Here is a 13,587-nt window from a genome sequence, read left to right as displayed (position 1 = left end):
AGAATCATGATGGGGTGCTATAATTTTTTAGCTTAAAGAAATAACAGACATGAAGGGTGGGAGGGAGGCTTTCACTACACACTCCAGGTACCTCTTGATTCTGAAATAAATATATATATATATATACACACACACACACACACACATATACATACATACATAAGTACAATACTCTATCCTTTCACATATTTCCAGAATGTTCTAAAATGAACATGTGCTTCTTTTGTAAATATTGTTTTTAAGAAAAACTTCAAAATTAAAGCCCCTTTGATTATAGTTTTTGCAGTTAGATCTTTGTTGCTTTAAAGTCTTTTTCTCTTGGTGTTCAAATGAACAATTAGAAAAATGACAATTTTTTTGCCCTCTTTTAAAATACACAGCCTTTCTTTCTTGCTTGCTTGCTTTCTTTGGATCTAATAATCACTAAGTTGGTTTCCCATTTTAACATGTATGAATTGTCTGGGCCTTTTAGTCTTTAGGGTGCTGGAGATTACACCAGAGAGGTCATTAGGATGCAGAATCCCAGGGTTCTAGCCCACACATCTGAGTCAGCAAGTCTAGGTAGGGCCCTGAAATCTGCATTTTAACTTGTTCAATAGGAGACTGCAGGGCAGGGCAGAGGGGCAGGAAGGGGACTGATTGCTTTTTGAAACATCCGCCCATTACTTATTAAGAAAACTGTATGGGGGGGTGGGGATTGAACTCAGGGGCACTCAACCATTGAGCCACATCCCCAGCCCTATTTTGTACTTTTTTGAGACAGGGTCTCACTGAGTTGCTTAGGGCCTCGCTTTTTGCTGAAGCTGACTTTGAACTCGATATCCTCCTGCCTCAGCCTCCCCAGCTGCTGGGATTACAGGTGTGTGCCACTGCACCTGGCAGGAAACTATTTTTAAGTGATAATCGTACATAGTATAGTAGCTCCCCTTAATTGTGGTTTTGCTTGCTGTGGTTTTTTAGTTACACTTAAGTCCAGAAATAAACAATTCATAAGTGTTAATAGCTTTCATTAGAGTATATTGTTATAATTATTCTATCATTAGTTAATCACTTACTGTGCCTAATTTGTAATTAAACTTTATCATAAGTATGTATGTATAGGGAGAAACACTATGTATAGTGCTCAGCACTGCCTACAGTTTCAGGCATCCACTGGGGGTCTTGGGATGTACTCCCTGAGGATAAAGAATGTGCACAGAATTTGGCATTGAAAGTGCCCTCTCCTCTGCTGACCTCCCCCGCCACAAACTGCTTTCACCTTTCTAAGCTTCTGCCTGGCAGAAACCTCAGAGCATGGTTCTTTGTGCACTCACCTTGTCTTCTCTCTCAGCTTTTTGAGAATGAGATCCAAGCCTTTATCCAGCCCAAAGTTGCAAATGAAAGTGTGTATCAGAGAAACCAAAGCATTTAGTTCAAACTTTACTTTCTTTGGTTTAGGGACCAATTTTCTCTTCCAGTTCCTACTCATCCCCACCCCCAGCTCCCGCAATGCTCAGTCAAGCCACAGCTAAGTCTAGGGAGGGGCTGTTTTATTTTAAAATATGTACATAAATTACTTGTGGTAGCTTTCTATGCCTTTCCCAGGACCTCTGGTGAGCCCTTTCCTCTGTGAATGCTAAAGTGAAAGGAACGCCTGGAAAAGCAGCACAAGTGGTTCAGATAAACACCCCAGTAGGTTTTCCACATTACATAAATTATCAAGTGTGATGCGAAGGGCCCAAGGGGATAGAGCAGCAGCTCTATGCTTCCCCCTGGTGGTGAGATGTTCCACCACATCCCCACCCCACCCCTGCATGCAGCCAGTGCTTAGTCACCCAGGCAGGCTTTGCAGGGGCTTCTTTGCTGTCCCTGGAAGCACCAAGACTAGTACACCTAAAAATATTTGCTGGTATAAGTGGCAGGAACCAAAACCACATAGTTCAAGTTTTACTTTCTTCTGCCCAGCTGAAGATCACTGGTTTGTCCAATTGTGTAACTTCCTGATTCCTTATAGCACAGTTTTTGAGCCTAATCATCTGCACAGCTCAATCAAAAGGCAAATGTGGAAGACCTCCTATGCTCAGAGTATAATCCTAAGTCCTCACTGATAAAACTCCCAGGCTTTTAGAAAGGCCATTGCATCTACCAAGAGACACATTCATCCCTACCCCGAAGTGGACCCTCAGAATGGGTTAGGGCTCCTGGACTGTGGCCCAGAGTTATAGTTCAAATGACTGAGCCTGAAGGACAGAGAGGGCTAAGAGAGGACTGAGTGATGGTCCACCAGACTGGAAGACAATCACACAGAGCTTCCGGTGCTCTAAAACCCACTTGGAGCAAGAAATAACCCTGCATGACAAAAGTTCTTTCAGTAAAGAATTCTCTGAGAAGTGGACCAATCTTGAAACTGGATTCTTTAGGGGTCACTATAAACACATCATCTTTAATCAGAAATAAATGTGTCCCTTCCCAAGATGGGGAGAGGCAGGGACACACTGGATGTCATTTTGGAGTCCCCTTCAGAGGCTCCTTTAATAGTCCCTATGAAAAGACAAGATGGGATACTGTAAGCCAAAGCCAATTTACTTGTGAGACTTGGACAGAAATGACCTCACTGGCGCCTACAGGTATCCCAGGAACAGAACACACATTCTTTCCCTGATGACAGAGCAGCCTTTAATGGAAACTTCTCCCAGGGATAATGGTCAGGCCCTGAGTGGAAAGTCTGAGATCAACAGGCCCAAATTCAGAAAATCAAGACGATTCCTAAAGCTTAATGGTCTGATAAGAACAGCAAATATGTACTGTCCTTTCTCCTCCCTGCTGGGCACGAAGCTGCCTCACACTCCATTCTGCCATGTCACATGTACCCTCTGAGTGGTGATGAGTTGTTCATGGAGAATTCCACCTAAGACAGGTTTAGGGCAATCTAGGCTCTACCTCATTAGAAGCAGCCACATATTCAAAGAATGCTGCTGAGGCTCCTCATAAATCGCACTGAAGAGAAGTCTCTACCTTACTGATATTATTATAGGGATCCAAACCTCCTTAATTCAGAATCACAGGCATTATGTTTTAGGGGAAAACCTGAATTATATGTTTAAAAATAGAAACTAGTTATCTCCTATGACAATTCTATTACCCTGGGCATTGTAATAAAACTTTAATTAGGGAGATTTCTCCCTTGCAATGGGATTTTTAGAAACAGAGGCCCAGCTACTCAGAAGGCTAAAACAGGAGGATTATATCAAAATTAAAAAATAAGATGGGCATGGTGACACATGCCTATAATCCCAGCTACTTGGAGCCTGAGGCAGGAGGATCCCAAGTTCAAAGCCAGCCTCAGCAATTCAGCAAGTCCCTAGGCAACTTAGTGAGACCCTGTCTCAATAAACAAAAACAAAAACAGGGGCTGGGGTTGTAGCTCTGTGGTAGTGCCTAGCATACACAAGGTGCGGGGTTCGATCCTCAGCACCACATAAATATAAAATAAAGATATTGTGTCCACCTAAAACTTAAGAATAAATATTAAAAAAAAAAAGAAACAAAAGGCTGGGGATGTAACTCAGTGGTTAAGTGGCCCTAGGTTCATCCCTGATACCAAAAATAAAAAATAAATAAAATAAAAAATAAAGGGCTGAGGGGTGACTTTGATAGAGTATTTAACTAGCATGCACAAAGCTTTAGGTTAAATCCCCAGTACCAACAACACAAGAAAGAAGGGGAGGGGGGTAGGTGAAGTTAAGTATCTGGGAAATTCAGAAAGCCTTATGAAATAAATCAGAAAATAAAATCATATATCAAATACGATAAAAACTTTCACGTTGCATAGGGATTAATCTGTTTCCCAATCTTTCCACATGCCCAGTTTAGACAGAAGTCCTAGGAGAAAAGATTTCTCTGTCAGCTAGGAGGGTCCTCCTCTCACTTGGATGACTCTGAGGTGGCAAAGGGCAGAACACGCGGCACCCAGCAGGGAATGTTCAACCAGGGCTGAAACACCAAGTCACCCGGTCACAGGATGAGTGAACTCCCCTCGGCACTCCCCCAGAACTAAAACTCCCCTCACTTTCAGTGTTACCAATTGCTTTATTTTGTCCCCTGACCCCTCCCGGCTGGACTGGGTGCTCAGACAATTGGCAACATGTCTGCTTTTTCATCATTGAATCCCAAGTGACTAGTGGGAAGTTGGCATTGAATAAATGAAAGATAAATCTAAACTGACCTAAGAATCTGCTTTAATAAGTAAATCAGGCAAGAAAGAACAAAAAGAATTAACAGGCCTCTATTAACAATGTTTCATGAATTGTTAAAGTGATGAGTTTCATAACATAAAAATTAACAGTGAACTCTAAAATGAAAACTTACAAAATTTAAATGACTCAGTAATGTCTTAAGTTTGGACACAACTTTTGTTTAAAACTAGAGTCCTTTGATTCATCAGTATGAAAGTATTTGATGGCTTGTGCTGCCCAATTTCAATGAACCCAAACTTGAACTAGAAGAGGAAGGAACACTGAACTCAGGCCTTTGACACTACCCATGCAATTTCTCATCAGTGCCTACAAGCGAAGGACTTAAAGTCCTCAGAAAATATGATACAACCCAACAGCCATTACTAAGTCTGGAATCCAACATCAGCCCTGCCCTTTGTTCACACTCAAGAGTTTTTCTTGCTGAATTAATAACCAATTATCAATTCCTTGATACTGACTTTGTGAAATCCCTCTCCATGCCTGTCATTTAGAACTTTGTCTCTTCTTCTTTTACTAATGGGGACAGGACAGTAGAAGAATTGAAGATGGTGAGGCACAATGATTGGGACCTGTTTCTAAAAAGAAAATTTTTTAAAGACACTTTACATTTCAATATCATTAATGACCAAAAAAAGCAAGAATTAAAGCAGAAGGTAAAACAGAAACAAAAACAACCCCAAAATTTGAAAAAAAAAAGCTATAAATATTGTCTTAAAGAGAACATTTAACATACAGTCCTGCTGTACCTAATCATTATTTCAGATAGCTCAATACTTCAAAAAGACAATCTCCCAATGCCTTCCTAGTGTTCCAAGTCATCTCTCAAATGATGAAACAAACAGGTCTCCTTTTTTGAGCAACCTTTATAAACTGCACCAGCCCTAATGGGCATGTCTTTTAGAGAATTTCACCAAAGAGAAGTTCAAAGATAAAACTGCAGCAGCAGATCAGGGGAACACGCAGCCAGAGCCAACCCGTAAGCTGTCCTTAGTCCTGTGCATCTGAACCCAAGTCCGCACTCCAAGGATGGGAGGGTTGGTCCCGGGCTGGCTGCGGGACAGTGGAGCTGGGTCCTATCTGCCCGCCAGGGGTCTAAACTGCAACTCGCGTTCCAACTGCTCTGCTGTCAGGGTTCCCTGGATGGCTTCGCAGCCTGGGTTGAACACAGAGTAGGCACTCTTCTCTCCCTTCTTCCTGTCCTCAGAGGCTCGGGTCCCTACATACATCCAGTAGAACAAGGACAGGACAAAATAAGCCAGGCCAAATTCCAGCTCCACAAACAGTCCCAGGAGGACCAACCAGAGAAGAATCTTCAAGAAGGTGACATTGGTCAGGAAAGGCTGGTTCCGGTGCCATTGTGGAGGAATGGCTGTGCCCTGTGGGGGCTGGGCCATGCTGCTCCCAGGTTGAGCTGCTTCCTAGGAGACAGAAGCAAACACAAGTCAGAATAAAGGGTAATGGAGCTGAGAGGACCAAAACTCATCTAGAGAGGCAGTCCGTGTTGCTCTGGGAAGGCTGCTGGCTCATTGATTTCTATTTTCTTGCCCTGTTCTCTAAAACAAGCATTGCCAGAGAGTGCATATGCTTTGCTTCAGCGGAACCAAAACCAATCAGCACTTAGGGAGATGTGACCCAACAAAAACCTTATGCACTCAGATAGAGTCCCATTCATGGGAGTTATTTCCTCAAATTAGTCCGCTGCTAACAAAAGCTAATTTGTGCCCCAAACAAAAACAGTCCGGTAATTGGTAATGCAACAGCCATGATGTCTGCCTCCCACACAGTCAACAGACATTTGATGACTTGATTAGATAAAATATTATGAGTGACATGATTCTAAAGTGGACGCTGCACAGACAAAAACAGGGAGGCAAAAATCCCTTTTACACATTAAAAAAAAAAAGTGTTATAGCCAGTACCAGACCCTCTTACCATCCCACCCCATAACCATCCTCCAGATCCGTCACTCATCCCAAGGCCCCGGCAGCATCTCCTGAGCAGACTCTGCCTCCTGTCTCTTCCCTCTCCAAACAGCAAATACATAACTGCTAAATTAATTTTCTAAAAGACCTGCCACCCTCCTGTCCACAAAAGTTCAATAAATTCCCATTATCTACAGGTTAAAATTCAAACTCCTGTAGCTGGAACAAAGGCCTCCACATATTCCACAGACAGAAATGCCAGTACACAGCCCCTGTGCGGTGTGCTAATGGAAGACCACATGTAGCTAAGCTGTAGGAAGCTTCCTCTCCACTCCATTTTTTTTTCAAATGTTTTTGGACAAGACCCACAAGAAGGAATACATATTTTACTACAACACAGCACACAGACATGCAGCAGAAACAAAGTGCCACATGTCAACACTTACCCTCCTTGAGAAACTCCTATTTCCTATTCTACCCTATTCTTAAACAATTTTTAATGAGGGACAACAGCCTCTATACTGATTTCACCATCCACTAATGGGTCACAACTTGCAGTTTGAAAAGCAAAAGCCTAAAAACTGCCTGTGCAATTCAATGCCCCGTCCATGGCTCCACGCACGGTCCTCTCTTCCAACTCAACTGGTCTTACTGCCAAAGATGTTCTTTCCTTCCGCCCAGGCCAGAACAGTTAGTGAACTGGGCATGCCCTGACCTCTCTGGCCATCAGGGAGGGTGCCCCTTTGTCTCCCAATGCACTAACTGGCTCTTTCTCCACAAGCACTGAAATGTCTGTGAATTTAGGCCACGTGTGTCCCTCAGTTCATACATACCACACAGGCCATGGACTGTCATGTCCTTCTGTGTCTCCAGAGCCAAACACAGCACTTCCCACACAGATTCTCAATACAGAGCAGGTCTTTCAGTTTTTACAACTGCCTCTTCAGTTATATCCCCTGTTGTTCTTCTCCTGAATATTTAAAAAGGGACCCAAAATATCAGCTTCCATAAAAACTACTGGTCATCTTATTTACAGTGCTAAAAATTCCATTTTGTTGAAACTTCCTTTTTTAGTATCAACATTGTAATTATTATCTTCAGCTGGATCAGAAGGTCTGAAATGATGAGTTCATCAGCAACATGGCTTTACCTTAACATTTATTAAAGAAAGAAATGTCCCTTTCAGATTTGACCAGTGTGCCCAATAGTTCTTGCCTGAGAGGAGGGATGTATTGGGGAGGACAGGTTTGGCTTGTATGAAAAGAGGGACAGACAGTGTGAAGAGGCAGGGTGGAGGTGGGTTGAGATGGTGGGGGGGAGGCCAGGCAGGCCACAACAAAGATTCTGGAAATGGGAAGCCACTGAAGGTCTTCGCAGAGAACTAACACAATCCAATTGATACCAAATAATGCCATGTAAAGAATGCACTGCAAAGGACCAAAAGTCTATAGGGGAAGTGTTGGTGCTCATGTAGAGGCCCAGCAAGAGAGGACCAGGCATGGATCAGGTGGCAGCAGAAGTCAATGAGAAATGATAGATTGATGGATACAGAATACATATTGAATGTCAATGAACTGAAGTTCACAGTAAGTTGAATTTATTTTAATATTCAGGAAGCAAAAAAAAATATGCCTCCATTTACTGAGTACCTCCAAAATGCCTGATCTCCTGTAATCTAGAAGGCAAGCATTACTATTCCAAATTTACTGGTATGGAAACAATGAGAGGTTTAAGTAATTTCCCTAAAATCGTACAGCTAGTAATAGGAGGGGTAAGGTCTGCCTAGGATGTTAGAATGGTCCCCTCCAAAGCCCTTTTGGTTTCATTATGGGAGATAGCAGGTAAGAGGCTAGAAAGCTAGAGGGAGGTGCAGTGGTGATGGCAAACAAACTAACAGTGGGCACAAACAAGGGAGAGGGGGAACAGGGGACTCTTCTGCTTCACTTACAGGGTTTCTATAAAAGCCATGTGCAGAAGTGTCGGTGGTGGTTATGTCACAGTGGGTACAGTTCAGGGATGGCATTTCTGTTCTTCCAGCACCCAGCTGCTTCCCACCTCAGGGCCTCTGCACCCACAGGGCTCAGAGGACAAGCTTTCCCCTCCCATCACTTGGCAGGCTGCCTCCTCTACAAACTTCAGATCAGTATCACCACATGTGTCCTTAGCCTTGTTCCCAGGTCTCTGCAAGGGTGGCTCCTTCTAGTTCAATGTCTTCTACTCAAGGAGGCTCTCCCTATTCGCCCAATATACAACGTCACTCCCTACTCCCCACCACAGTACCCTGCATTTATTTTTTTCCTTTCATAGCATTTTTGTCTGGTTGTGTCCTCCTTCCCCTGCTGCCCCAAGCTGACATGGAAGTTCTAGGCGAGCAGGACTGCCCAGGATTGAGGGCAGAAGCTGGAACCCCATGGGCACGCGACAGGACTTAATAAATGATGGCGAGGGAAAGAGAAATACAAGATGACTCCAAAATTCCCGTGGTGATGCACGGTAGTGTTTGGCCAGGTGGCTCCAGAGAAACCCGAGCCATGGGCCAGCCTGAGCCAGGCTGGCAGTGAAGTACTGCCCACAAGTATGGGGACTGGTCCCTACATCTGGGTAGTGCCTACATGGGATGACACTGAGGAAGGGGGCAGGAGGATTCTGTGGGATGATTAAAAAAAAATAAAAGCCACATGTATTTTTGTCCTAATGTGGTAGAAGTTCATCACAAAATTAAATATTGAGTTTTGAGGGGCTTGCTTTTTCCCAAGCAAAATTTGGGGCAAGGAAGATGAAGGATACTTCTATTTCCTTATCAATGACTACTGAGAAGAAGCAATTATAAAAAGAAAGCTAATGAAGTCTCTGATGGGCCAATGTGCTATCAAAATTATTAGGTGGAGATGGATAGTAATTTTTTAAAAAATTTTTTAATGAGAATTTCTACACCAAAGCAAAACCAGGAATGATAACAGTCGATGAAAATGAGCCTAAGGCTAAGTCCCTTCTAAAAAGCAAAGCAATGAACTGGAGCCAATCAGTGTCCAGCATTTCCTCTTATCCCTTTGTCAGACCATCAGCTTTTGGGCTTTTAATAATGGAAGCTTTCTCCAAGTTCAGCTTTTCCGAGTTCAACTTAATGATCTCATAGTCCTTTAGAAAGGAGACTTACAGTGTAAAGCTCATTGTGTGAGTTAGACATTGTTTTTTAACTACAGGGGAAACAAAGAATAGGGAAAATGGATTTTAAAATCTTGAGCAATTGTGCTCATGAGTTCTAATGAACCAAAGACAATTGAGACAAACTTCAGGAAAGGAATGGATTGTAGAACCCTGCTGCCCACTATTTCTACAAGTGAGTGGAAACCATACTGTGGAGAATAACACCCAATCAAAATTGAGTAACAAGTTTTTTTCTGATTAAATAAAACAAAAAAACTCCTTAAGATATATGTTGTGCAATAACAGATGTACTTAAGGGAAATAATTTTAAAGTGAACAAGGTATATACTGCTCCAATATGTTTTGACATTTAAAAGGTATTCTTTGGTTCTTATGAAGAACAAAGGGCTTGTCACCTTGTCACAAATTGTTGCAAAGCGCACTGTCATCCCCTGGCATGCTTTGTCTTGGATATCCCCCCACATACACTCCAGTCTCCCATACAGCCACCCTGCCATTGTACTCATGAGGGAAAATTAAATGAAGATCCAAATTAAAATTCATCTGCAAAATAAGAGATTACCAGAAGAATTAAATTAAGGATGAAAAGGCTATCACACTAACCCATTTTTTTTTTTTTTTTTGCCATGAACATTCATTATTGAACTTGAATAAACCTTTCTAGTCCAAAGGCGATGCATTAGCAAGTGCCACCAATGGCAGTTAGTTACTACACTTTTGCAAGTTTTGTATTCAAACCCCATTTCTAAAGTACAGGCTTTCTGGTCCAGCATGTGCTCTAGGCGTGAATAAAATGAAGCCTTAATTACTGCCACTTTTGATTACTATTCAGTTAGACCTTTTACTCTCTATTAGCAGTGGACCAAGGCCCCTCTTGGTTGTGGAGAGGTTTCCCAAAGCCACAGTGTAACTGGGAAAACCTAAGTAAAACCTCCAGCTTCCACTGCTTTTAGATGACTTTAAAGTCACTAATTCTGGAGACGAGGCAGGTGAACAATTCAGTACCCCAACAGTTTGGTTGTAGATGATTCCTCTGACTGAAGCCACTTAAGAGGTTAAAACAGTTGTCTTGGGCCAGCTTCCCCGGTTCTCCTAGGAAAGATGCCTCTTGTATCCTAATGATTACCTACAAGGTTAGTTATTCTTGGGGAAGGGAACTGAAACTGAAAAATTCTTGGAAAAGGAACCCAAGTGGTAAAACTTCCTAATCAGTAACTTTTCTCTAGGTTTACAGAACCCAGGACATCTGGTGGTCTTCAGATAACATTAAGTGTGCACCAAGGATTTGCTAATCTTGTTCTTTACTTAAAAGTAAATTAATGTTTAACTTTCAGGAAAATAACGCGTTTATCTAAAAACTTATAGTACTGACATAAGAGACGAATGTTATCTCAAGGATATTGTGGCAGAAGAGAAAAGAAAGCAAGCCCTAGATGAGGAAGACCCCGCTTGGCAGTAGCCTTTTTGCCTACTGCCCCAAGCTCCTCCTCTCCATCCCTATAAAAGCCCTTTGCGAACCTAAGTTTCCTAAGATTTGTTTTTTTTTTTTTTTTGGCGGTGACAGTCTCCCACCTTCTTTGTTTGCTGGCTTTCCAAATAAATCTTTTTCCTTGCCCCACAACCTAAGTCACTGGCCTTTGTGAGTTACGTATAAATACAAATCTGGGTTCGGTAACAAAGGGGTCTACAATTCTAGACCCTAGTTTCCTGCCTGGACCCAGGAGCTGTGTGGGAAGCGGACTGGCAAGAAAAGATCAGTACGCATCGGTGCTGACCAGGGTGGAAGAACACCGGAGGCCCGATCCCCAGCTCCAGGGAGGCCAGCAGCTGTCCCAGCGCCGAGGCTGCTCCACTTCCCGAGGAGGGCGGGGCCTGCGGAGCCACGCGCCGGGCGGGAACCCCGGGAGGGGCGGGGCCTCGGGCGGAATGCGCGGGGAGGCCACGTCGGCGTTCCTGAGGCCAGGTCCCCGGACGAGGCGTCGCTCAGCTCACCTGAGCGTGGATGGGCGGGGCCCGGGCGCTGGCGGGCCTCGGTTTCCATACCAGGACCAGGAACTGTCTTAGCCAGCTTGGGACTGCCTTTGGAGTCGCAGCTACTTCCTCCTTCTCTCCTGAGGTTTGTGCCTCCTGGCTCGAAGTGCTGGGTTGGGCAGCCAGCCCGGCCCGTTTGCGAGCTTCTCGGAACTCAGCTAACCGCTGTTCCATGACGCGCGCTGCACTCCGGGAGCGCGCGCCCGCTAGCCCGCGCGCGAGGTCCTTCCTCGCGCAGCCCAGCGCGGCACTATTGTGCGCCTGCGTCGGCGGTTGCCCGATGCGCATGCGTGGTGGTGCGTCCTGGCCGCAAACTTCCGAAGATTTGTGACGTCGGCGGGCCTGAAGCAGCCCTCTGTTCCAACGCACGTGGACGCAAGGTGGACTCAGAACTGTCCCATTGTTACTCACTCTTGCCCCGAGTTCCTCGGAGGAAAGCTCTGTTTTGCCCATTCTCACATCAGGTCTCTGGTCCCAACACACCCGGCCTTGGGTACTGTTGAGCGCTCCTGCTGGGCACGAGGAGGAGCCCCACAGTGAGAAGGTGGTCCCAGGCACTGAGAGCCCCCGATCTCTGGGAGGTTTCTCATATCAGGATGACAAGATATGAGAAACCTTTTCCTTTTATCAGGGTATTCCAGTCATGAAATTTGGAGAGGGATTTTCTCACTGCTCAAAAAGCAAGCCGTGTATCATTGCTCTTGCCACTAGAAATAATCTGTTGATGTGCCCAGATCGGTCAGAAACTTATGGGGAAAAAAAAGCCCCCCCCCCAAAAAAAATGGGAGTGCAACTTAAAATACACAAATCTGAAGGGTAGGTTTAATAGTGCTCTTCTTAACATGCTAGCTCTCTTCTGATGTGTGCACCTGTATAACCACCACAAGATAAAACAACAAATAGTTCTAGTACCCTGGGAGCTCTTTGTGCCCTCTCTCAGTTAGTACTCACCTAAAAGAACACCATCCAGGTCAGATTTTTATAGTTCTAAGCATCTATAGTGAAGTAACACATAATTGAGACTCAAATGTTTGTTGAATCTTGATGAGTTTGAGTCAAGAAGCTAGACAAACAAAATGAAGTGTTTCATTCACCTAACAAATGAATGTTTATCTAGGGCTATGTATTGAGTATTGTATCAGGCAGTAGGGGTGCTGGGGTTAATGAAACAAAGACCTCTGTTTTATTAGATCTTACATTCTAAGTGGAAAGACAGGCAGTAAACACACAATTATATATATAATGTGACATCAGGTGCTGATTAGTGCTATAAAGAAAGACAAAGTAAGGAATGAAAGTGGGAGAGCTATTTAGAGCCAATGACCAGGGAAGACCTCTCCCAAGGGGAGCATGCTGTTTGAGCAGAGACCTATCTGAAATGACTGAATGAGGAATGTAACTACCTGGACAAGAGTGTTTGAGTCAGAGGAAATAGCAGGTACAGAGGTCTGAGGTCTCCGCTGGTGTGTCTGACCTGCTCACAGAATATCAGGGAGGCTGGTATGACTAGAACAGAGGGAGGGAGAGAATGGTAGAAAGTAAAGATGTGCCGATAGCCAGGAGTCAATCACATCAGTTCTTGTAAACCAGGGTCAAGTCTTTGAATTGTATTCTAAACATGGTGGAAAGCAATTGGACAGTTTTTGAGCAGGCGATGACAGTTGTATGAGAAAGCCAGAGATGCACTGGCTGCTGGAGGAGAAGGAAAACCAATTAGGAGCAAATATGGTAGGATAGAGAGTGTGATAGCTTGAGCTACTATAGTAGAGAGAGAAGAGGTGAGAATTGGTCAGATTGTGAATTTTTGAAGATTGGAGCCAACAAGGTGCATAGATTGCTTGGATATGAAGTATGAGAAAAAGAGGAATCAAGGATGATAGATTTCCTGCACACATTTGTGCACACACACACTGTCACAATAAAAAAAAAAAAATACAAGTGGGCTGGAATTGTAGCTCAATGGTAGAGCACTTGTCCTGTACGTGTGAGGCACTGGGTTCGATCCTCAGCACTACATAAAAATAAATAAATAAAATAAAGGCATTGTATCCATCTACAACTAAAAATACATTAAAAATTACAAGAAATACAATTTTAAGATATTAATTTTATTTGCAGTTCTAGAATTGGGCAACACCTCATCTCATATTTATGTTGCACCTCAATGAAAATGAAATGTTCTAATAAACTGAGCAGAGGAGGTTGACTTTATAGACAGAAAAAGGCTGAGT

At 43.6% G+C, this 13,587-nt stretch overlaps 1 protein-coding gene across 1 annotated transcript; it reads right to left on the bottom strand.

Annotated features, from left to right (window-relative positions):
• Positions 1 to 4,200: 4,200 nt before the first annotated feature.
• Positions 4,201 to 11,598, bottom strand: Saysd1 (SAYSVFN motif domain containing 1). The gene is made up of 2 exons (XM_027943622.2): positions 11,318 to 11,598; positions 4,201 to 5,653 (listed from the first exon to the last, which is right to left on the bottom strand). The coding sequence occupies exons 1-2, from the start codon at positions 11,528 to 11,530 to the stop codon at positions 5,309 to 5,311; spliced, it is 558 nt and encodes a 185-aa protein (XP_027799423.1). The 5' UTR covers positions 11,531 to 11,598; the 3' UTR covers positions 4,201 to 5,308.
• Between the last annotated feature and the right edge of the window lie 1,989 nt (positions 11,599 to 13,587).

Source organism: Marmota flaviventris, chromosome 6 (genome assembly GCF_047511675.1).
Source record: "Marmota flaviventris isolate mMarFla1 chromosome 6, mMarFla1.hap1, whole genome shotgun sequence".
NCBI lineage: Eukaryota > Metazoa > Chordata > Mammalia > Rodentia > Sciuridae > Marmota > Marmota flaviventris.
This window is presented reverse-complemented; position numbering and strand designations above follow the sequence as displayed.

Excerpts from the sequence above, each read along its gene's own strand:
- Saysd1 (XM_027943622.2), bottom strand. The coding sequence starts at position 11,530 with ATGGAACAGCGGTTAGCTGAGTTCCGAGAAGCTCGCAAACGGGCCGGG. Across the intron at positions 5,654-11,317 it reads CCCCGCCCATCCACGCTCAG|GAAGCAGCTCAACCTGGGAG; the intron begins GTGAGCTGAGCG and ends TCTGTCTCCTAG.